This window comes from Tetranychus urticae, chromosome 1, assembly GCF_039701765.1.
Source record: "Tetranychus urticae isolate SD_2017Ah chromosome 1, NJAU_TeUrti_SD_1.0, whole genome shotgun sequence".
In the NCBI taxonomy this organism is placed as follows: Eukaryota; Metazoa; Arthropoda; class Arachnida; order Trombidiformes; family Tetranychidae; genus Tetranychus; species Tetranychus urticae.
This window is the reverse complement of record NC_142958.1, coordinates 7,032,842-7,054,999: the sequence shown is the minus strand read 5'-3', so window position 1 is coordinate 7,054,999 and position 22,158 is coordinate 7,032,842. Positions and strand designations below refer to the sequence as shown.

The 22,158-nt window shown below is 31.7% G+C and overlaps 3 protein-coding genes, 1 long non-coding RNA gene and 3 other non-coding genes across 8 annotated transcripts; 3 read left to right on the top strand and 4 right to left on the bottom strand.

Annotated features, from left to right (window-relative positions):
* Positions 1-400: 400 nt before the first annotated feature.
* LOC107367206 (uncharacterized) lies at positions 401-7,860 on the bottom strand. The gene is made up of 2 exons (XM_015934887.3): positions 7,096-7,860; positions 401-972 (listed from the first exon to the last, which is right to left on the bottom strand). The coding sequence occupies exons 1-2, from the start codon at positions 7,397-7,399 to the stop codon at positions 794-796; spliced, it is 483 nt and encodes a 160-aa protein (XP_015790373.1). The 5' UTR covers positions 7,400-7,860; the 3' UTR covers positions 401-793.
* TRNAS-UGA (transfer RNA serine (anticodon UGA)) lies at positions 5,295-5,376 on the bottom strand. Its single transcript has one exon. It is a non-coding gene; the product is annotated as a tRNA-Ser (tRNA).
* TRNAS-UGA (transfer RNA serine (anticodon UGA)) lies at positions 5,619-5,700 on the top strand. Its single transcript has one exon. It is a non-coding gene; the product is annotated as a tRNA-Ser (tRNA).
* Positions 7,861-10,968: 3,108 nt separating the features above from the next.
* On the top strand, positions 10,969-14,617 carry LOC149094463 (uncharacterized). Its single transcript, XR_016198138.1, has 4 exons — positions 10,969-11,339; positions 11,512-11,610; positions 11,683-13,031; positions 13,165-14,617. It is a non-coding gene; the product is annotated as an uncharacterized LOC149094463 (long non-coding RNA).
* TRNAS-UGA (transfer RNA serine (anticodon UGA)) lies at positions 13,811-13,892 on the bottom strand. Its single transcript has one exon. It is a non-coding gene; the product is annotated as a tRNA-Ser (tRNA).
* Positions 14,618-14,728: 111 nt separating the features above from the next.
* LOC107367360 (regulation of nuclear pre-mRNA domain-containing protein 1B) lies at positions 14,729-17,271 on the top strand. The gene is made up of 3 exons (XM_025161887.2): positions 14,729-15,481; positions 15,589-15,718; positions 15,859-17,271. Exons 1-3 carry the CDS (start codon positions 15,331-15,333, stop codon positions 16,895-16,897), a joined length of 1,320 nt encoding a protein of 439 aa, XP_025017655.1. The 5' UTR covers positions 14,729-15,330; the 3' UTR covers positions 16,898-17,271.
* Positions 17,272-18,344: 1,073 nt separating this feature from the next.
* On the bottom strand, positions 18,345-22,135 carry LOC107367399 (sodium-coupled neutral amino acid transporter 7-like). Of its 2 annotated transcripts, none has more exons than XM_015935102.3 (6): positions 21,416-22,135; positions 21,154-21,326; positions 20,882-21,080; positions 20,642-20,777; positions 20,444-20,585; positions 18,345-20,355 (listed from the first exon to the last, which is right to left on the bottom strand). In XM_015935102.3, exons 1-6 carry the CDS (start codon positions 21,486-21,488, stop codon positions 19,711-19,713), a joined length of 1,368 nt encoding a protein of 455 aa, XP_015790588.1. In that variant the 5' UTR covers positions 21,489-22,135; the 3' UTR covers positions 18,345-19,710. The 2 variants fall into 2 exon arrangements, with proteins under 2 accessions (XP_015790588.1, XP_015790589.1); XM_015935103.3 differs by having other exon boundaries at positions 19,324-20,355; positions 20,418-20,585; positions 21,416-21,630.
* Positions 22,136-22,158: the final 23 nt, after the last annotated feature.

The window sequence follows — 22,158 nt, the reverse complement described above, 5'->3', positions numbered from 1 at the left end:
ATGATAAAATGAATCAGATGTAACATCACTAGACTGGAGCTGAAAAATTACACTTATTACATTTTCATACATTGAAACGAAGGTCAACCTGATAAGGATTCAAACCCAAGCACTCATCGAAAACTAATAATCATCAATTATAACTATTATGTATCGCGAATCAAAGAGGCTTGACTTTTTAAACTTATATCCAGTTATATCAAAATGATACATATTATATGAAAGTGAAAAAAGCATGATTAAATCCAATTCCATCTTTCCCTGAAGAGATGAAATGAAAACCCTGTTTTCTTGCTGTAATATGGAAGATCGAAGACGATTAGATGATGTAAAAGTTAAATCTGTTGGTGAATTAAAAGATTGATTTAAGAGGATAAAGTAAATTGATTGAAACATCAAAAAAGGACAATTATATTTAATATCAAGTAGATGAAGTTAGAAGAAGCGTAAAGAAAATGGCGACCTTAAGGTTTGCTTTCTCCTTCCAAGCCTGAATCATGCCCTTTACAAAGATTGCTGACATTATTAACAATATTGTACACAATTATGGTTGATTATCAACGTTAAACGACGATCAAGTTTATATTTAAAAATGGGTAAAAGATGAATCCAGTCTAAATCTACAGAAATTTGTAATAGAATTAAATTGCAAACAATTTAACTTTAATGAGTGTAGTTTCAGTTGAATATCTAACCTTTTTTGCTTTCCTCTTTTTTTAAGGTTAAATTTTGAATAAGTAAGCTTTATAATCAGTTAATTATAATAATCATTTAATAAACATGTTAGATTATTTTATTGAGAAGATCGGCCAAATCGAAGAAAATAAGTATCATTATTTTGTTCAGGTCTTTTACGACTTTCCCTTGACCATAAAGCCAATGCTTTTTGAACCGCTGCTCGACCAAATCGTATGAAGCTTTTATCATGATCTCGATACCTTCGACCTCTTTGGTAAGGTCCATCCAATGTCTCTGAAAAAATCAAGAATAAAAAGCACAAAAATAAGTAAAATTGGAATCACCAAATGAGTTTTGAACAGAAACATTCAGAAAGTTCAACGCCATAGCAAACCATTGATCTTATCCATTAACTTTAAATCCCACCTGGTTGTGTAATTAAATGTCAAACCAATATCCTGAATTTTCAATGTTTTGTCTAAAAATAATTCATTCTTGTCATAATTTTGAATTGTGATATGCTTCAAATATATATCATATAATATCAATCCTGTTAGCAGTCAATTTATAAATTGAATCTACTGTAGCGATTGCAATGATTGTGATGAAAAGTTAATTAATTGCAAGCTGCATTTCATCCAATTTTCAAAAAGTAAACAAAAGGTTGACTTTTTTCAATTCGCTATTTTGATCAAGAATAATGGAACAAGTTTGATGAGTTTGCATGTTTAAATCGAGTTTTGATTGTTAATCAAGGTTGACCTTTCGTTGTAGCTATGGTCTAATCATTTGCATGTTGTAACAAAGTGAGAAACACGTCAACCAGAACGATTCTGTTCAGTCTAACTAAACATTGCCAAACAATTTTTCAACTCAATAAGCTCGTTGTTTACATTAAATTGGCTGTAAATGGATGGAATTTAACGACTCACGCTGCTAATTGTCAGAAGAGAAGACATTTAATCAGATTTTGTGTTCGAAATAATAGTTAATTGTTGTTAGAATTATGTGAACAATTTTAATCTTATGAATAAATGGTTTCTTGAATTGGAAGGAGTATGGCTGAGAACTCGACCATTTGAGTTAAAAATTGACACTTCTTAGACTTATGTATGACCTATTCAACGTGGAAGTAAAATTAAGAATCTTCAGATGCATTTCTCGAAGAAAGTTTGAAACCTAAATGAGATCGATAGTGAAATTAAGGTACAGAACACTTTTACAGCCAAGTTTTCAATGACTTAAGTTATAATAGAAAAATAGATTCTTGTCAAGGATTGCTGCCTAAGACCTGAACATTTAAGCTAAGAGCTGAAACTTTGTGGGTTTGTAGGAATATAAAAACTGAGTCCATAGAAACTGTTGAAAAATTTCTCAGATCAATAGTTTTCGAGAAAATCGAGATTAATCCATTTGTACCAAAACTGGCCGTTTCCGGCAACCATATGAGTTAGAGATCAGAAACTTATTATTTAGGGATAAGAAATCGTTTGCACACCTAATGGATTGAATAATTTTTTCAATGCATAGTTAGTTCTCTTGATATTGGCCATTGGCCTCAAAACTTTGAACCTCAATATATCGAGAATGGTACCATTTACAATCATTATTCTTACACCGATTCATTGTTCTACTAATTAATAATTCAATTTACTTCAATAAATTTCAATTAGTGCGTTTGGGCTATGATTTTGAGGCTGTAAATGAACGCGAGACATCTTATTCAACAAAATAAACTCATTTAAACACATATCTTGCTAAATAAACCATTTTTCTGGTTAAAGTTGCAAATGAAATGCAAGAAGTACTGCCAAAGGCTCGAACATTCGAGTAAAGAGATGAAACTTGCTGCGGTTTGTAGGGCAATAAAAATTGAGTCCATTGGTACTATTAAAAGATTTCTCAGATCAATAGTTTTCGCTTAAATCGAGGTCAAAGTTGAAACTTCGATCGCGTTTTGTGCAATTATGGAATCAGATTTTTTCATCAAACTCATTTTTCTTGATCAAACTTTTAGTTGTCAACTTAAAAATGCACTTATTTTGAGCCATAAAACTTTTCAGTTTCGACAAAACAGATTAGTTCGATTTTCATTAAAACTGGCCGTATTCCGTAACCATTTTAGTTAGAGATCTTCAACTTATTATTTGTCGATAGAAATTGCTTGCCCACATCAAGGATTGAATAATTTTTCAAATTTATTTTTAGTTCTCTAGATATTGATCACTGGTCTTAGAACTTTAAACCTCGATATTTCGAAAATGGTAAAATCTACAGTTTTTATTATTGCTCTAATTTATCTCTTTAATGATTAATAATTCAATTCGCTTTAATAAATTTCAACATGTACGTTTGGGCTGTATTTTACGGGTTGTAAATATACGAGAAACATCATATTCAACAAAATAAACTCATCTAAACCAATATCTTGGTAAATAAACTAATTTTCTGGTAAAAGTTGCACATGAAATGCAAGAAGTACAGCCAAAGGGTCGATCATTTCACTTACAAGTTTTATCTAAGCGGGACTTTCTAGGGCAATAAAAACTGAGTACTTTGATACTGTTAAACAATTCACATGATTGATAGTTATCGAGAAAATCGAAGTCAAAGTTGAAACTTCGATCGCCTTTTGTGCAGCTCTGGAAGCAAATTTTTCCATTTAACTCATTTCACATGTGTAAATTTTGATGCTCAACCGAAAAAATGGTCTTCTTTTGAGAAATAACATTTTGTGTATCTTGAAATAGATCAAATGATATTTTCAGTTAACTCGATCGATTTCTGTGACCACATGAGTTAGAGATCAGAAACTTATTATTTGGGGATAGAAGTTGTTAGCACAAATCATGGAATCAATAATTTTTTCAATTTAGCTTTGGTTCTCTTGATATTGGCCATTGGCCTCAAGAATTTCAGCCTCGATATTTCGAGCATGGTAGCATCTAAAGCAATGGTTTTTTCACCAATCATCAGATTTTATTATGAGCTTTAACATGATATGTCTTAATATCAGAAAAAATCTGAGCTACTTCATTTAAGAACGAATATCTTTCTTGAAAATCCTAAGATTTATGTTTTGTTAGACATTTAAAAAAAACGACGTTTTAAAAATCAATTATAAAATCTAACAACATAATGCAGTAACCTTTTTACCACGAGCTTGAATCAACTAACATTCCAATCTATTTCAGCATAATATTAGCATTTATTCATAACAGAATCTAATGATTGGTGAGAAAATGATGACTGTAGATTTTGCCATTTTCGAAATATCGAGGTTTAAAGTTCTAAGACCAGTGATCAATATCTAGAGAACTAAAAATAAATTTGAAAAATTATTCAATCCTTGATGTGGGCAAGCAATTTCTATCGACAAATAATAAGTTGAAGATCTCTAACTTAAATGGTTACGGAATACGGCCAGTTTTAATGAAAATCGAACTAATCTGTTTTGTCGAAACTGAAAAGTTTTATGGCTCAAAATAAGTGCATTTTTAAGTTGACAACTAAAAGTTTGATCAAGAAAAATGAGTTTGATGAAATAATCTGATTCCATAATTGCACAAAACGCGATCGAAGTTTCAACTTTAACCTCGATTTATTATTATTATTATTATTATTATGTAAATTGAATTATTAATTAGTACAGAAATTAATTGGTGAAAGAATAATGATGGTAAATGGTACCATTCTCGAAATATTGGGGTTCAAAGTTTTGAGGCCAATGGCCAATATCAAGAGAACTAACTATGCATTGAAAAAATTATTCAATTCATTAGGTGTGCAAACGATTTCTTATCCCTAAATAATAAGTTTCTGATCTCTAACTCATATGGTTGCCGAAAACGGCCAGTTTTGGTACAAATCGATTAATCTCGATTTTCTCGAAAACTATTGATCTGAGAAATTTTTCAACAGTGTCTATGGACTCAGTTTTTATATCCCTACAAACCCACAAAGTTTCAGCTCTTAGCTTAAATGTTCAGGTCTTAGGCAGCGATTCTTAACATAAACCTAATTTCATAATCTAAATCATTCAAAACTGAACTGTAAAAGTGTTTGAGACAACAATTTCAGTATCAAACTCATTCAAGCTGTATCTTCATTCGCGAAATCCATCTGGAGATTCTTAGTTTTACTCTAACGTTGAAAGATTACAAAAACGAACTTCAACTTCGCACATTTCAACATCAAATATGTGAATTTTCCTGCTATTTGAAGGTATCGCTCATCAAATCTTTGATAGCGCCGATGAAAATTGGAGCTTCGTCCATCAATACATCTCATTTTATAATTATTAATCACTTTAACAATCAAACCCGAATGTGAAACCTAAATAAGTTTGAGTTTATGGTATTGAGGGGTTTAACTTGTTTCTTTGGTTAATTATTTAATTGGTTATTTAGCAAATTAGCGAATAGTTGTTCTTGATTTGTTTAGTTATGGTTAGTAATTTGGTTGTTTTGAATCGTAAAGGCTGTTCTTGAAGAGTCAAAATTTGCCTGAAAAGTAGAGTTGAGTTTATGAAAGACAAAATAGTGTTGAGCGAAGGTAAGGATATAGAGATTTTTTGGTTTCGTTGGTAAATTTGACCTGAACGAAGCAAAAGTTTTCGCAGTCGACAGGATTCGAACCTGTGCGGGAAAATCCCAATGGATTTCAAGTCCATCGCCTTAACCACTCGGCCACGACTGCTGGCATATCAAGAAGTTGGTAAAACGTGAAGTTGAATTGAGAAACTGACGAATTCGTTGCAACGTTACAAGTTGAAACGATTAGCATTCAAGTGGTTAGTAATTGAGACTCATCAATCATCTTGATTAGCTTTTAGTTGAGCGAAACGTGTTTTATTCAATGTAATGTTTTGAGCTGAAAGACTATTAAAGATTGAATTTGTTTTTAATGAGATTTTATTTTCTCTCGATCCCGTTATATCAGCAGTCGTGGCCGAGTGGTTAAGGCGATGGACTTGAAATCCATTGGGATTTTCCCGCACAGGTTCGAATCCTGTCGACTGCGAAAACTTTTGCCTCTTTCAGGTCAAATTTACCAACGAAACCACAAAATCTATATATTTTTCCCCTCGCTCAACTCTATTTTGTCTTTCATCAACTCAACTCTACTTTTTAGGCAAATTTCGGCTCTTCAAGAACAGCCTTTACGATTCAAAACAACCAAATTGCTAAACATAACTGTACAAAATAAGAACAACTATTCGCTAATTCGCTAAATAATCCATTAAGTAATTAGCCAAAGAAACAAATTGTAACTTCTCAAGTTGAGCATCTCAATGCCATCTCAACGTAGGCTTTTGTAAACTCCAGTCTCAACCTTATTTAGGTTTCACATTTGGGTTTGATTGTTACAGTAATTAATTATTATAAAATGTCATTTGCACAATTATGAAACAATTGAAACCATTCAACAGGTTTGGAAACAACAAAAGTCAACAATTAATTCTCGTTGTTTTTCATGTTCACTTCATCAATCAAGTTCACCATTGCGGTCAGAAGCAAACCTACAAATTAAGTTAACAAAAATGAACGAAATAAATTGTTCAGATCAATTAAAAAGTTTAAAGATTGAAATGGTTGTTTAATTGATTAAAATTGAACAATCAATTAACCATGAAATATAAATAGTTGAACCCAATGTTTTACAAAATTAATGGAAATAAAATGAACTGCAAAAGTGAAATTAGTAAAATAATTAATTTAGATTTTTCATTTTTTCCAATTGTAAAGTTAATTATCCTGATTGATGATTTACATGGTTCATCATGTTTTATGATAGTTTCCAATTGTGTTGGTTGACCGGAAGAGTTGATTGGAAAACTGGACATTCATTTGGACAATAAAGGATTTGATTAAGTAAATGGAAGTGAAAGAGTTGATAAACATGTTATTCAACAGATTGATTATAACTATTCATCATTTTAGGTCAAATGATAATAAAATGCTGATGAATCAAACCATGATTAACTAGCATGCATTTTCAGTTCAATGCAATTCAATCATTTCAATTTTTTTCGCAATTGTTCAGAAAAAGAATATGATTAAAATTTTCTTTTTTTGGGTAAAATAATTATTTCAGTCAAATTTATATCAAGTTTCACTTTTTACTTTTATCTTAATATTAAAAGCAATTATTTTCTCGTTTCTTTTTACCATTTTTAATCAATTTACTCGTAATGACGAACCATTTCAACCTTTAATCTTGATTAGTTCAATTGTAATGGCTATCGATTCGCTGAGATATTCAATGATCAACTTTGGGTTTTCCAGGAAAATGTTGGTTAATTCATTTAGGTTATAGATTTATGGATTTACTTTTATTGAACTCTCTTCTTGTGACTTGCAATTGACTCTGATTTCTGGTGAAATTCATCTGAATTTATGGGAAAGGTTGACTTACCTGGACTTTGAATCATTTGTCCAATAAGGAAGCGTAATGGATGATGTCTATTAACCATCATGACTGGTGATCCGATTTTACCTGATCGTTTGATTGGAAGTGAGGTTGACTCCTCAGCAAAGCCAAAGTTATCCGGTTCTGGTTCCGGTGGCATTTGAGTGACACCAGAGGAGGAAGATGATGATGAGGAAGAGACAGGATCGATAAGATCATAATTTGGTAATGGTAAACCTTGGACAGTTAATGGTGAAATTAGTTGAAGACCAAGAAAAAAGTAAATTACTATTAGCGAGTTACACCGCATTGGAGACACAAGATGAACGGAGAGACGAAAAAGAAGGTTGAAATTAAGACGAAACAATTTGGAACCAATGCCAATGAAAAAATTAAAATTGGCAATTGAAAACAATTGAGAAATGGGTTTCAAACCAGAAAATGGTAAATGACAAATTTTAACCCAAAAAAAGTTCACTGGAAGAAAAAGTCACCCAAAAAGTTGACCAGAAACACGAAGAGGAAAAAAAGTTGACCCAACACGATATAAAAGTGATTCAATCTTGCAACAATTGGTACAATTAATGGTAAATGTTTTGATTCTACATTAAAATTAGTGAAACAATTTGGTTAACGTTTAACAAACAATCAAGAAAAAGTTACACAGCAAGACTGAAGACATGATCTTAACCTTAACCGTAAAGATGAGATTGTTACGGTTAAAGTTGTTACCTTATAACAGGCTAATCTTGCGCATTAAAATCATTCACTTTTCGTTCTGTCTCACACAGGAACTGAATTAACCAACTTGTTGTTCATCATATTGAAGATTAAATATTAACGTAATCAAAAAAGATGATGATGACGAAGATGACTAGCCTATATCAACAGGCTAATAAATCTCAACATGATACGTCAACTAACCCAACCTAACCTTGTCACCTTCACTCCCAGTGTGTAAAAAAATGTTGTCTTTTTTTCATTTTCACCTTACTTTTCATCTCAATCATCTTCACCCAGTACTTGGAATCGTCTAGAAGGTTGAATGTGAAAAATTAAACACGATTCCAGCCTTTGATTTAAAACAATTGATTACTTTAATTTGTTAGTGATATTGATATTTAACACTGTTTTGGAGTCAATTTTTTTGCTCTTGTTTTTGGTGAATATGATTTGTAATGTTCAAGATGATGAGGATGAAGATCAAAATAATAGGTATTATGTGAAGTCCAAACAAAATGTTATCCTTTTGTTAACAAAGATCATGATAAACATGGCAAATCTTGAAGAATCAACATGTTAGTCCAATCCTTATCTTATTAACAAACGAATCTGCTTAGTTGAGTCCAGTTTTGGCTTATAAACTCAAATCTTTTTGCTTCTCAGTTGTAGCCTTCTTGTTATCCCACTTTCAGGATTAATCAAGAATATGTTTCAACGTTGATAAATTATTACTTTCAAGTTTACTGTGGCTGTTGTGTGTGTGTGTGTGCTGATATGAGTATGAATAAAGGTTACCTTTTGTACTTTGGCTCTTTTCTTGTATTCAACCAAGTTCCTGTGGTTTAAGCAACCGTCATCATTAGTGTTCCAATATTTACATGTACTTCAATGTTGACTTGTTTGATATAAAAAACTAACCCAATGTTGATACGAAACGCTTGATACATACTGATAACTCCCTGCATTATTTGGAGTGAAAATAGATATTCAATTGTATAGATCTTTCAAGTTACTTTTATACTCATCAAGGTAACACACAAACTGAAGACTAATTTTCAAGATTCAAACACTTATTTTTCAACCTTTTCTTGACAGTCAACATTATAACCTTTATTTCTGGTTTAATAAGAAAATATCAATTTTTAAGACTCATTTGATGTTAATTTCAAGAAACACTCAAAGTATAAAAGATGTCGATTTTGGGTAAACTCAACATTTTATTCAATACATTTACAATGATATGATAACATTTGGGTTTGGGTTTTGGGAAGGCAAAAGGATTTATTCATTGGTTTTGATCAAGTTTAATTTCTGGGTTTTTGGGTTTTATCAGATATCTTTTCAGTTAGGAATCAATTTTAGAGTTGATTTCCAATTCAATTGGACTCTATTTTTGTCTAATGTCTCATTTTATTATTGAAAGGTTTTCCAATTGATTGTTTTCTGGATTTTCATGATGAACTGGACTTTAAAGTGATTTGCTTCTGTTAATTGTGAACAACGAAACATTGTCAACTTGAAACATTGACTGTTGAACGTCAACCAGTTAACATTAAGATCAATGCTATTAATAAAAGCTAACAAGACAATCAACAGATCAACAATTTGATACACTTTTTATTCTGGTCAATTTCATCTTACATCTTCTATCCTTATCATCATCTTATTGTCTTAACATTATCCTGCAAACCCATCATCCTGATCATGTTCATGATATCATTCCTTGAACCAGATTATCAACATTTGATCAGATTATCAAAGGTTTTGTTCAAAGATTAAGTTAAACCATTAAGTTAAGGCCAAGGCAACAAAAGCATTACCAATCCAATGGATCAACCCAAAAACCTAAAAAAGTGCAATCAGTCAAATCAGCATTGCAAATCAATTAATAAAATATCTAGTCTGGAAGGCAGAGACAACAAAAAAATCAGATGTAAATCAGGTAAAATCAGTTGATAGCAGAAAATAAGATTTAATGTTATTTTTTGTTCCTTTTTCCTCATTCTTCCCTGTACTTTTTGCATTCTGGTTAACTAATTATTAGGGAAGGTAAATGATAACCTTACCATTGGTTCATCATTGTTATCATCCAATTTCAGACTTAAATCTTTTCCTTTGCTTCAATCATTATTTATGATTTAATTTTGTCTTTCCTATAGATTCTGCTAATAAATCCATGTTTATCATGGTAAAAGGATTTTGATTGTGATTTGATTTGATAGATGAAAGTGAATAATTAATTTGAAACAAGATTTTCAAATGCTCTCTACTTTGGCATATTCAAGCTTTCACTTCAGCTGGCTTAATGATTTTTTTGGCTAACATTTTGAACCTTTTTTGTCAATATTATTTAATTATTGATCAATCTGCTTTTACTAATCGTAATTTTAACGTCAATTATAAAATGATCAATTTTGTCGATTTAATTAGCCTTTTATTTCAACTGTTATATGTTCTTAATTTGTAACTGTAACTGAATTCTGGTGAATGTAGTTCAACCTACAAGTGTTACAATTCAATGAAACTTTATATCAATCCAATATTGGTTGGACTTGAAATTGGTGACTATTGTATCCTTTATTTTGATATTACAGACTATTCATGAAGACTGTATTATAATAGTTATTCATTGAGACTGAATGAATAATCAGTGCTTAATAATCAAAGATAAATTGGGTTAAGTTTGGGTTTTCTCATTTGGGTCTTTAAGTTTAAATACAACCAAATGTATTATTTCACCGTTGGCTTTTCTGTACCAAATGATGGATGTGAGTGGAATCGATAAGATTATTGGATTACGATTAAGCCTAAGAGTTGTTTAATAATTCATTTTGTGATTTTGAATCAATTTTTTATCTTATTATTATATTATCAGGTTGAGGGATTCATTCAGGAATTAAAATGCGAAACCAATATAATCAAATTCCGTATACTCCATAAAATTGGCAATGAAAGATCATCATATTTCTCTATTTTTAAAGGTTCATTAAGTTCACCAGATCTTTGTTTCAATATGAAAATGAACTGATTTTCCAATTATAACTATTTTTAGCATTAAATTTTAAATTTAGAGCGTAAAACTTGAAACAAAAAATTAAGCGCCATTTGCGTAGCTCAATTATGAAAGATTACATGACCAGCTGTAGTGACTTTGATTTTTGTCAACTCTCAGTTATGCTAATTTAATTGTCTTTTTATTTATTATCTGTCTTTTAGCATTTTATTACGCTATTTGTGTTTAATTCTTGAAGTGCCAATAGTCTGTTTCAATCGTGAAATTATTCAGGCGATCTTACGATTTTATTTCATGCTTTCCTCATAACGTTTGTTTTTTCCTGTTTCTCATGTTTTTGGTATATTTTGACTGTTTAAACAAGTGCTAATGAAGAAATATTTCTCATTAATTTCAATCATAGATAACCTGAAGGTTAATCTAAATAATTGACTCAAATTAATTTCCTCTTCAACTCTTTAGTTAGCAATAAGTGTCTTTGCTTTTATTAATACATTTATTTGGTTCATTTTGGGTAAGTCTCGGTCATATTGTTATTACAGAATAATTTGTCATTCAGAATATGGTTTATAATTTTTTTTTCTTGTTATTTCATTATATCTCTGTCTTCTGTCATTGTCATCAACTGACCATTCAACTTGGCCAATTAACTGTTAAAATGGATGGTTTAACCATTTCGGTCAAAGGAATGGGTTGATTAATCTTCTTTATTCTATCTATTTTGATAGATCCTTGTCAATTAAAATTGCAGGAATTTTGCCCAAACGACTGGTTACTGAGAAATGGTGAAATGTTTTATCTTTTGTTTTTTATCATAATTATTGTTTTAATTTTATCCACCTCTTGTTTTATTTCAGACCTGAACAAGATTTCGATTACAACCCCAAGCTTGATCATTTTGAGGACCCAAGTCGTAAATTAAAACCATTACTACGCTTTCCCTTCATGGACTGCAAAGCAAACCGGATCACATGTAACTTTGTTTCATCTTCATGGAGAACAGGCTTTTTTTTCAAGTTGCTTTGCCAGAAATAAGATTCACCTGAGATTTTTCATTGAAAAGCAACAGTTACCACTCAACGTAACTCTATCTCATTTGAGGAAAGGTAACAAATGAAGATGAGATGCTTTTTCGTTTAATGAAATGACATTTTTTGCCAGAGTAAATTAATCGCTGAACTATATTAGTAAAACTATTTAACAATGGATAAAGGATGCAAAGGAGTTTAAACAAGCTATGCTTGGAAGTGATTTATAAATACATCACTAATACTGAAACAAAAGAGTTAATATCATAGCTCAATTTGTTTAATCATCTATCTCATCAATTGCTGTTAATTGATAGCCCAGCCTTGAGAGCAACAAAAATCTCTTCATCTAAAGTTTGACTCAACATGGTTAAATGATCAAAAAAGCAAATTAAATCAATCAAGTGATAATAATATCTGGTAAACCTGTCAACTTGAGATTATCATCCTACATACAAAAAATGTTACAACAAAACGAGTTATTGAAATTCAATTATACAACAGTAAATTGATCCAATACGATTGTTTGATTCACACATGGTAACAATTAAACTGCTCAACTTATGCCTATCTCCTGGTTTGACATTTATGTCATTATAATTTGATCATGAAGACTTCAAAAGGAACGATAACTCTGGATGAAAATCAATGCAAATTCATTGAGAGAAGTGAGAGTCTCTTGAATGATATAAAGTCAATTCATAAATGCGATATAATTGTTGGAGGACGAGATGCTGATTGTAAGGATAACCAGAATGCATGCACTTCCATCATCATTACCACTTTCCGGACTAAAGAGGAAACTAAAAGAGTTGCTGAAAACTGAGCTGAATTTCTGAAGGGAACATCATGAGCAACAATTGACCGATGTTGGTAATTTCAATGGAAACCAGAAAGATTCGATGTGACTTTCAATAATGAAGATTCAGTTGAAGGTAAAGTGAATTGAGATAGAGTTTCAATGTTTATGTGATTTTGAACATGTAACTGTCATAATCTTGAGCATCAACAAACAAGAAAAAAAATCATATTTCGCAAAACAAGTCTTGTAAACTGTCTCAAAGAATTAAAGTTAACTTGGTTATACAAAAATATGTCATTGGAGGAGGCAAAGGAGGAGATGAAAAAAAACGTTCAAGATGATAAAGATGATAATGATAATGATTGGGATAAAGGAGGTAAAAAGATGGGAAATGTGATTCCTATTTTCTGTTCACTTTACTCCCCATGGAGAAGGTAGACTTGTCTTCATCGTTGTATACTTTTTCTTATTATCAATACATATCTAACATCTTTTCATCCTTTCTTTAGCCTCTTGTTATCGTCCATAAAATTTTATCATCACTGGTCATGGTTTGTGTCAACTTTATATTGTTGCCTTTCATAATTATATCATATACATTGGACATATTGGAAAGATGAAAAGTCGGAATCTGAACAAATGCTGACAATAATGGAACATTAATTGCGGAAAAAGGTCAATCCTTTGTAACCAGATTAGATTACACCTGTGAAAAAAAAACAAGTAGAAATCAAGCAAATTACAAGAAATTTCGACTTTCTAATGATGAGATGGAATTTCTGAAAAAAAGAAAGATGACAAAAAGCATAAAAATCGAGTTGCCACTTGCTCAGAGAAACATATTTCAAGGGAATACAAAAGTTACATTGAAATTCATGAATTTATAACTTCAAGAGTTGGACCAACTAATTTAACAGAATAAAGAATCAACTTTCCTCAAAATGGCAACCCTAACCAGATCCAGTTTGGTGAAACAAAAAAAGTGAAATTCAAATCAAGCAATTTGTGAAAAGTCAAAAGTAAAAGTACAATGTATGCAAATTATGTTTCAAGATGAAATCGAGTTTCAAGCAACAACAAAAATCTAGACTCAGCAATTGGAACATTATGTAATCGTCGAAATTGGAAGCATGTTCGATCGAAAAAAAAAGTTTTCGCAGTCGACAGGATTCGAACCTGTGCGGGAAAATCCCAATGGATTTCAAGTCCATCGCCTTAACCACTCGGCCACGACTGCTGGCATAACGGGATTGAGGGAAAATGAAATGTGATTAAAAATGAATTCAATCTTGATTAGTTTTTTGGTTTAAAAATGTTTCATTCAATGAAACACGTTTTGTTCAACAAACAACTAATCAAGATGATTGATGAGTTTCAATTAGCAGCTATAAAACCTTACCTCACTAGCGGTAAAACAATTTGTTTGGTTGCATCAAAAAAGTGATCGTATTTTTAGTTGCGTCGCGTTTTGGCGTTTTTTGGTGATGCGGTAGTTTTGGACGAGTGGTTAAGTCGATGGACTAGAAATGCTTTGTTCCAGTCTTTATGATTACGAAGATTAACAATTTTCATTTTGTAATCAATTTTCCATCGATTACGTGATCTATATTACACTTTAATGGTTATAGTGTAGTCATATTTGTTTTCATGAGAAAATTTGAACCATTGATCCATCTTTTATGTTTGTTTCAAGAGCCTAATGGGAAAACTGCTTTCTGTACTTTCTCTTATCCTTGAATATCTAACAATCAATCCATTGTAATATTAAGTTCACTTTTTTGTCTTTCGTAATTTCTGGATCAATTGATGGTTGGTATTGTTGTACTCATTGTTTGTTTTATGTTTTTATGTAATGGAAATTTTTGCTTGTTAATTTTGTATAATCTGGTTAAATTTCGTATCCGAATAATTTAAATTTCATCGTTTAATCTGCTTTAATTAAAAAATTGTGTTTTACAAAAATTACTTATTTTTAAAGAAACCGGGTTCAGCAAAACCGGATTATTGGATGGTCCCTTTCAATCTGTTCAATGCTTGTTTACAGATGTGTTTATCTTGATTATTTTCATCTTCTACATTTTTTCGTCCTTTTTTTCAATTTATTTAAATTTGTCAGTTCTAAATGTTTACTTTGATCATAATTATTGATCATTAAGTGTATCATTTATTTGATATTAACTATACTGTGGCTGTTTATCTAATTCACCATCTCCAACAAGCGGATTTTTTTTGTCTACTTCTTTGAAACTCTTATTTAGTTCTCTTTTTTCTTGCCTTTTCGTATTTTTTGCTTGGTGTTTTTAAAAATTCAACTATCGATTCTAATTATAAAAGTATCTATTGATTGTTGACCAAGTGTTCTTGACAATCAACTATTTCGTAACCATCTTCTCCATCTCGAAGCAAACCACCAGACCATTTTATTGCCAACCAAGCAGCTCTACTTCAGTGTTATTATTAAGAAAAACAACAACATTAGCACAACTTGCAGAATCAATAACAATGGATTACTAATTGATAGCTATTGGTTTTAGCGATCCATCTTTAGGCCGAAAAAAATCTGATATTAAGATTTGAGAATATCTATTCTTATCCTTATCTTTACTCAACATTACTGTGAATCAACAAATATACATATCCATATTGCAATATCTTCCTCACAAGTATATACAAATATGTCTGGATTTACAAGTCAACAATTGGAGAAACGTTTGGGTGATTTGAATAGCTCAGCGCAAACAATACAGACCTTTTCGTTATGGTTGATCCATCATCGTAAACATCACAAATTAATTGTACAAACCTGGTTCAAAGAGCTTAAAAAAGGTAAGCTATAACATTGCAATACAAAGTAATGAACATTTGTTTATACCCTTCATCCATTTTCCCTGTGAAAACTCATATTCCTTTTTTCTATTTTCTCTGACTCACAGCGACTATTAGTCGAAAATTGACCTTCATGTATTTAGCCAATGATGTTATTCAGAACAGTCGGAAAAAGGGGCCTGAATTTACCAAAGAGTTTGCCGGAGCCTTGAAAGCAGCATTTGCAGCAGTTGCTAAGTAAGTATTTTTCTTATTTTCAATTTATTACCCGCTTTTTGTGATCAACATCATCTATTCGCTGATCAATCAGCTCAGGAAAAAATGCACCCTGTTAAGCTATTCATAGAATTAATTTTTATTTTTGTTTTTGTTGACAGAGAGGCTGACGAAAAAACCTGGAAAGGCTTGGAAAGGATACTTGCTGTTTGGGGTGAAAGAAATATTTATGACAGTAATCAAATTTCTGAATGGCGTAAAGCCATAGATGATTTCAAACCATCTAAAAATGGCTCTACTGACGAAAATAATGGACCCACCAAAAAAGAGCGCACATCAACACCTGTCGCCAACGATGCTAAAAGGTTCAAAGCATCTCATAAAAGTAACATCTCTAAAACAACAGCTAACACAAACTCATCATCCATCAAAAACACTTCATCATATTCCACCACAGGCGCAAAAAATAGCATGAAAAAAGCAATCTCGAAGCAATCGGACAATAATGGAACCAAAATTGAACGGAGCGTTAAATTCGATGACTCAAAGTTAACTGTCAATGAAACATCAATAGCAAAAGTGATTGACCCAGAAGAGCTAATTTCAGCTTTACATGAACTTGAACATTCAGCTTCAAGTGATGCAAATGTTCGAGAAAAAATCGCCTCTCTACCTCCCGAAGTATCAGATGCTAGTCTTCTCAAAAAGATACGTGATAAGGACGCAGCGGAAAGGTTACAACGCCAAGTGAATGAGGCCTGTATCATTCTTGCTGACTACAATAATCGTCTTGCTCTTGAGCTTGAAGAAAGAAAAAAAATTTCCAATATGCTTTATGCTTTCGTAAAAAATCAAAAAGACTCTTTAACTTTGGCCGAACAACGTCTCGCTGAATTCAAAGAGAAACTACAATCTGTTAGTCAAGTCCGTGATGAACTTAAATCACATCTTCAAAATTTACCTGATCTTAGTCTTTTACCTTCCATTAGCGGTGGTCTCGCACCTTTACCTTCAGCTGGAGATTTATTTTCCATTGCTGCAGCCAAAGCAGCAATGTCAATGTCAATGTCAGCAAACTCATCCATGGGATCAACCAGTTCAGCCTCACCAAATACTGCATCACCTGCCGATTATGGTACTCCAACTAGCACAGGTACACCCAATAGTGGTACAGAGGAAGGTTACTCTACAAGAAGCTAACTCGCCCCTCTTGACCATTCATCATCTCCATTATGAAAGATAAATTCTCAGTTATCTTTCGAATCACCTTAATTGCCCTACTTTCCTATTTCATTGATATTTCCAAATCATAACCTCATCAAACCTGGAGCAATGTTTTTCTTTTTTGTGGGCTTCTATACATATATTTTTCTTAAACCCCTTTTTTGTAACAACATTACATTATTTTTCGCCTTCTCCTTTATCGTTCTCCTATTTTCCAAAAATTAGCCAAGACTGGTTATGTAAATATATATACACAAAAAACTGTAAAGAGACACACAAATAAGAGAATCTATTGTAATTTATCATAATGTCTGAAACTGTTGCCAATAAAACAACTATTGAAATTATAATTGTATTGACTTTATCCTTACCATTTGTATAATTTTCACTGTAGCAAGGATTTTATATTTTATGTTTAATATAATCTGAGCAACAACTAAAAGCTTGCAAGTTGTTGAATAAAATCAACAAAACATGTGGTTCAAACCAATCTTAGCCAATAATGTTGATATCAATTACAAGTTTAAATTAATCTGTTAGAAGAGTTTGATTTTGCATTTCAGTCAATTAAAAAAGGTCGCTAATCGGATCAACTTGTAACTTGTTTCTTCACTTGTACGAAAAACAAAATCAACATCTTCCTGAAATCAACAGCATCATTTGATTTAGTTTGCTTATCAGGTATTATCAAAGCTAAAACCTAATTCATGTGATAGTTAAACGTTAGAGTAATGAAGGCTAAGGTCACTTCATTTTTTGTTTCTTTCAAGATATTTTTGACTTTTTGATTAGCTTTCCATTTTTTGTCGTACAATATTTTTCGCAATTAAGGGCTGTAGAGATAGAGTAGCTTGAGCTGATCCATCTTGATAAAACTTGAATCAAGCTTGATGATCTAGCAAACTGTAAACTGACCCTCAAAGCTCATCACAGTTCAAAGTGTGAAAATTGCAACAATGTAAGCTGAATAATCTTACAATGTTGCAATAAGAAATATTGAAAGATATCTTTTAAAGCATCAACAAACTGCTAATACAGATAGTCATCAGATGTTGGAGATAACATTAAAACTCATTCTAAGCCCGATCAGATTATTGTTTCACTTTAAACTCATCTTGGTTAATGAATGTACAATTTACCAGAAGTTAAGAAGCTTGTTTCCAAAAGATAGACAATAAAACGTCTAACAAAACATTAAAACACAGTGATTTGTATTCACTTTAAAAACTCGATTAAGAAAATTCAGGGAAATCGAGACGTCTGATCAGAGTTAAACTTAAGCTCAAGAACCAAAATAAATCACTATGTATGGAAATGAATTGTACGCTGAGACTAAAGAAGCTGATTGATAGCTATGTTTTGGTCAGAAGCCACAACAGATAGAATTCACTTTAAGCAATTTAATAAATGAATGAACGTTTGATTAGTCAGATAACATTGATCTTTTTATTAATAATCTTGTCTTGACTGTTTACAAAATGGTTAGAAACCTCGTTCTTTCATACACTTTTTATAATTACGTCGATGGTTTTTTTCACAATAAGCGGAGGCAGCTTCATATTGCTGCTCAAATGATTTACCAGTCCGGGCGTGTTGATTGAACGATTCCTCAATATGGTTTGGTAAATCCAGATCAATCGGGATTGAGTCTGCTGATTGGACCACAAATGAGATGATGACAATTAGTAAACAAGTAAAAATGGAGATGAAATTAACCATAGTTAGAAGGGGAAATTTAAAATTTGAGAAAAATTGAAATCACTGAACAAAGCAAGGTATATTTACAGAAGTTTAATTGCATAGAATGGATACAAAATGGTATTTATATATTAAACACTAAACATTGATCTTGATCGTGGTTGAAATGAAAACTGAAGAGCTTCCAATGAAGCTTTTATACTTTTTATGTTCAATTATATAACGTTGGTAATGGTGATTATTGGCTGAGACTCATCATCATCATTTGAAGAGCATTCAGTCAAATTTCAAGATCTAGGGATGGGTCACATCATCTGATCATAAACTGTATTTTTCTTATTTCAATCATCTTTTTAATGTTACCTGGGAAGTAATCAATTAGAGGGAGAAAGTAAAGTTATAACCTTGGATCATTTTGATGATCATGGTAAAGGTAGGAAGTAAGAAGATGATAAAAGAGAAAGAAATTTGAGCCTCCAAAATAATTCAAATTTGTGTTTATAATGATGATAGATAACTGTAATGGGATGGGAAATTGACTTCAATTCAGTATCAAGAGGTCATTAATCCTTTCACCTTCATTTTCTTTTTATTCCTTTTCTTTTCATCATAACTCATCAAAATGACCATCAAAAATTATGGAATTAACTTGAGCCTTGAGTTGAAAGGGTAAATTGAAGGATTAGTAAAGACTGCATTTTGAATAGCTTGTTGTATTTGTTACTTTTATTTCCTTGGTTGGTGTCTACAATCATGAGTATTATGCAGTGATTTTTGTACCGTTTGACTTGTCTCCGTGTCAATCTGAAGTAAGCCTAATCCATGTTATTGAACTTTCAATGTCAATGCAAGTGGTTGTTTGAGTCGCTCATCCAAATTTAGTTTTGTTTACGCTTATTATCAAAAAGTTGATTGGCTAGAAATTGGATTTCAATTGAAAAAATAAACAATTTATAAGTGTCCAAGTGTTACCAATATCAATTGATCCTGGATGTAATGGTGAAAATGGCGGTCCTCTGGATGGATAACAGGTAGACAGTATTGAATTAGTGTAAATACGCAGCTTTGATAGTCAAATTGTGATTGCCTTGTTAAATGGTGCACAATGATAGTGGTTTAGGCCTCTCGTTTATTAAATATAAATCAATCCACTGGTATATTGATAAAATTGCGATAAAAACGCCTATGATTATGTAAGAAATTGAGATAATCTGGAGAAGTCTTTTCAATTTTATGGGACCAGAATATTTAATGACTTTTATCGATTTGAAGAGACACATTCCAGGATGAATGAAAATGAAAGTGATTGAAAGAGTTCCCAATAAATCGTTAATACTTCCAATGTCAGGAAAATTGGTGGATAATACCAGATTTGTAAGGACCCAGATAATTACAGTGCTAGCCAATCGATTGTCAAAACTGATCGCATCTTTAGACAACTTGCAATACCATTTATCAATAGTTATTCTGGCACAGAAGAAGGTTCCAGGATAAGTTGTGATTATTTTGAAGATTACACATAAAACACCAATAAGTACAAATTCATCAGTAGCATCATAGTTTTTCAATATATTTGACTCCAATTGTTCTGTAGGCCATGTTAAAACGCCATAAATAATCACCAATGTATAACTAGTGGATGCAATCAGCATCGATATAATAATTATTGCAATCACTTTAGGTGAGAAAGTCTTTTTCTTAACCCGAACATACGTTGGAATCCAGTTGAGATGAGTCTATGAAGAAAAATCAAAAATGAGAATAATATAGAATCAAGCAAAGTAGCGTTTGTAATTACATGTTACATATTAATCTGGTTGTTACCTGAAAACCATAGCAAACGATGGGAATAACAATAGTTGCTCGAGTCCAATTTGAAGATTTAAGCGAAAACTTAGCTGTTGATTGGTAATATTGTCTGATTATCAGAAATACTAGATAAACAGAGACAAGAACTCCACCCAAGCTGCAAGAAATAAAAATGAAATTAGAATGTTTACTTTTATTTTGTGGATAATTTACCTTGGATATTTCAAAAACTCTATGTGTTTGGCAAAGCATAAAGGTAAAATCAGGGTAACAGCAACCAAAGGCACGACAAATTGTCTATTTAAATACCAGAATTGGCAAAAATTTGATCCATAAAGCGATGCTAACACTGAAAGACAAGAATCACAATATTTACTGTTTTGTTTTGAAAGTAACCCTTTTTTGCATATTACACATTTTAAATAGGAAATACTTATTATTATGGAAACTTACATCTATCCGATTGATCACCAATTATCACAAATGCACTCATACAACCTCCAAAAATGTAGAGGACAATTGTACCAGCACAGATATCACTGTATAAAGGTCCACAAAAAAAGCGTACAACGTCTTCGTAATTATCTGCACCACAGATATCAACACAATAGCTCAAAATAACAATCGAACCGATAATAAAGACTGAAAGAATCTGAGTGAATGAAGAAAGGTGAAAAATATAAATAAAATACAATAATAAAGCATAAAAATAACGATTGACATACACCAGACAAAATCAAAGCGCCGGTAAGGTTTCCAGAATCAGCGAACACTTTAGGAAAATTGAGAATACCAATTCCAATTGTAAAATTGATGGTAAGAAATATGGCTGTTTGTAAGCTGAGAGCGCTACTCCCGCACTTCCGATGGATATCAGCATTAACAATAATAGGCCTAACTGAGGATTGAATTTAATGTCAACAGAAATTAGATGAAAGAAAAACGATTAAAAAATGGGGTTACAAGACTAAAGGACAAAATGATTACCATTTATCAGCTGACGATTAAGAAACTCTCGCAAGGTCCTACTGCCACTACTGAGCTCAACGTTTTTTGGCATTGACTTGTTATCAAGCGCTATCACCTTATGAATCAGGAATTTCCAACAAATTTAACAAATTGTCTAACTATATTAAAAACACATACTAAATAATAACCCATGATAATTAAATACGAGTTAAAAACTAGTCGATTAGACAAGTTGTCTAGCTAAACAATTATATCATCCTTTATTGACAATTGGGATACTATTTAAAGGTGCAATACTTAAAGACCAAATTAAGTTTCTGCCGAGCAGTTCAAGATATAATTGTACTCTGAAATAGCCATTGATTAAAATTAATTTCAAGACTTGACATCCACCAGAAAATTGAAAAAAGCCTTGTTTGACACTTGTTTGCCGGCTAGATTAATCTTATCCTCGTTCATTTCGTTGATTCACTGCGTTCTTTTAAGCTGGAAAATCAGAAGGGGAACTCGGAAATCAGGAAAATAGTTTCTGAAAGTTCTGTCAGGAAGATATTTCTCTATGTAATAATATAATAGTTTAGCTCAAATTGAATCAAGTTTCTCAGCCCATTGAGTGGATGACAAGTCACGCTGGTTTGGATGTTTAAATACTGACACGGTGAGCTTATTCAGCAACAAAAAAGACAATTTAATTTTGATAACTTTATTGATTCAATTAGAGGAACACCTAACTAAGTTGTTCATAAATCTGCTCCAACTTA

Excerpts from the sequence above, each read along its gene's own strand:
- LOC107367399 (XM_015935102.3), bottom strand. The coding sequence starts at position 21,488 with ATGCCAAAAAACGTTGAGCTCAGTAGTGGCAGTAGGACCTTGCGAGAG. Across the intron at positions 20,778-20,881 it reads TGGTGATCAATCGGATAGAT|TGTTAGCATCGCTTTATGGA; the intron begins GTAAGTTTCCAT and ends CTTGTCTTTCAG. Across the intron at positions 20,356-20,443 it reads TCGTTTGCTATGGTTTTCAG|ACTCATCTCAACTGGATTCC; the intron begins GTAACAACCAGA and ends TTTTCTTCATAG.
- LOC107367206 (XM_015934887.3), bottom strand. The coding sequence starts at position 7,399 with ATGCGGTGTAACTCGCTAATAGTAATTTACTTTTTTCTTGGTCTTCAA. Across the intron at positions 973-7,095 it reads ACAAATGATTCAAAGTCCAG|AGACATTGGATGGACCTTAC; the intron begins GTAAGTCAACCT and ends TGATTTTTTCAG.
- LOC107367360 (XM_025161887.2), top strand. The coding sequence starts at position 15,331 with ATGTCTGGATTTACAAGTCAACAATTGGAGAAACGTTTGGGTGATTTG. Across the intron at positions 15,482-15,588 it reads GTTCAAAGAGCTTAAAAAAG|CGACTATTAGTCGAAAATTG; the intron begins GTAAGCTATAAC and ends TCTGACTCACAG. Across the intron at positions 15,719-15,858 it reads GCATTTGCAGCAGTTGCTAA|AGAGGCTGACGAAAAAACCT; the intron begins GTAAGTATTTTT and ends TTTTGTTGACAG.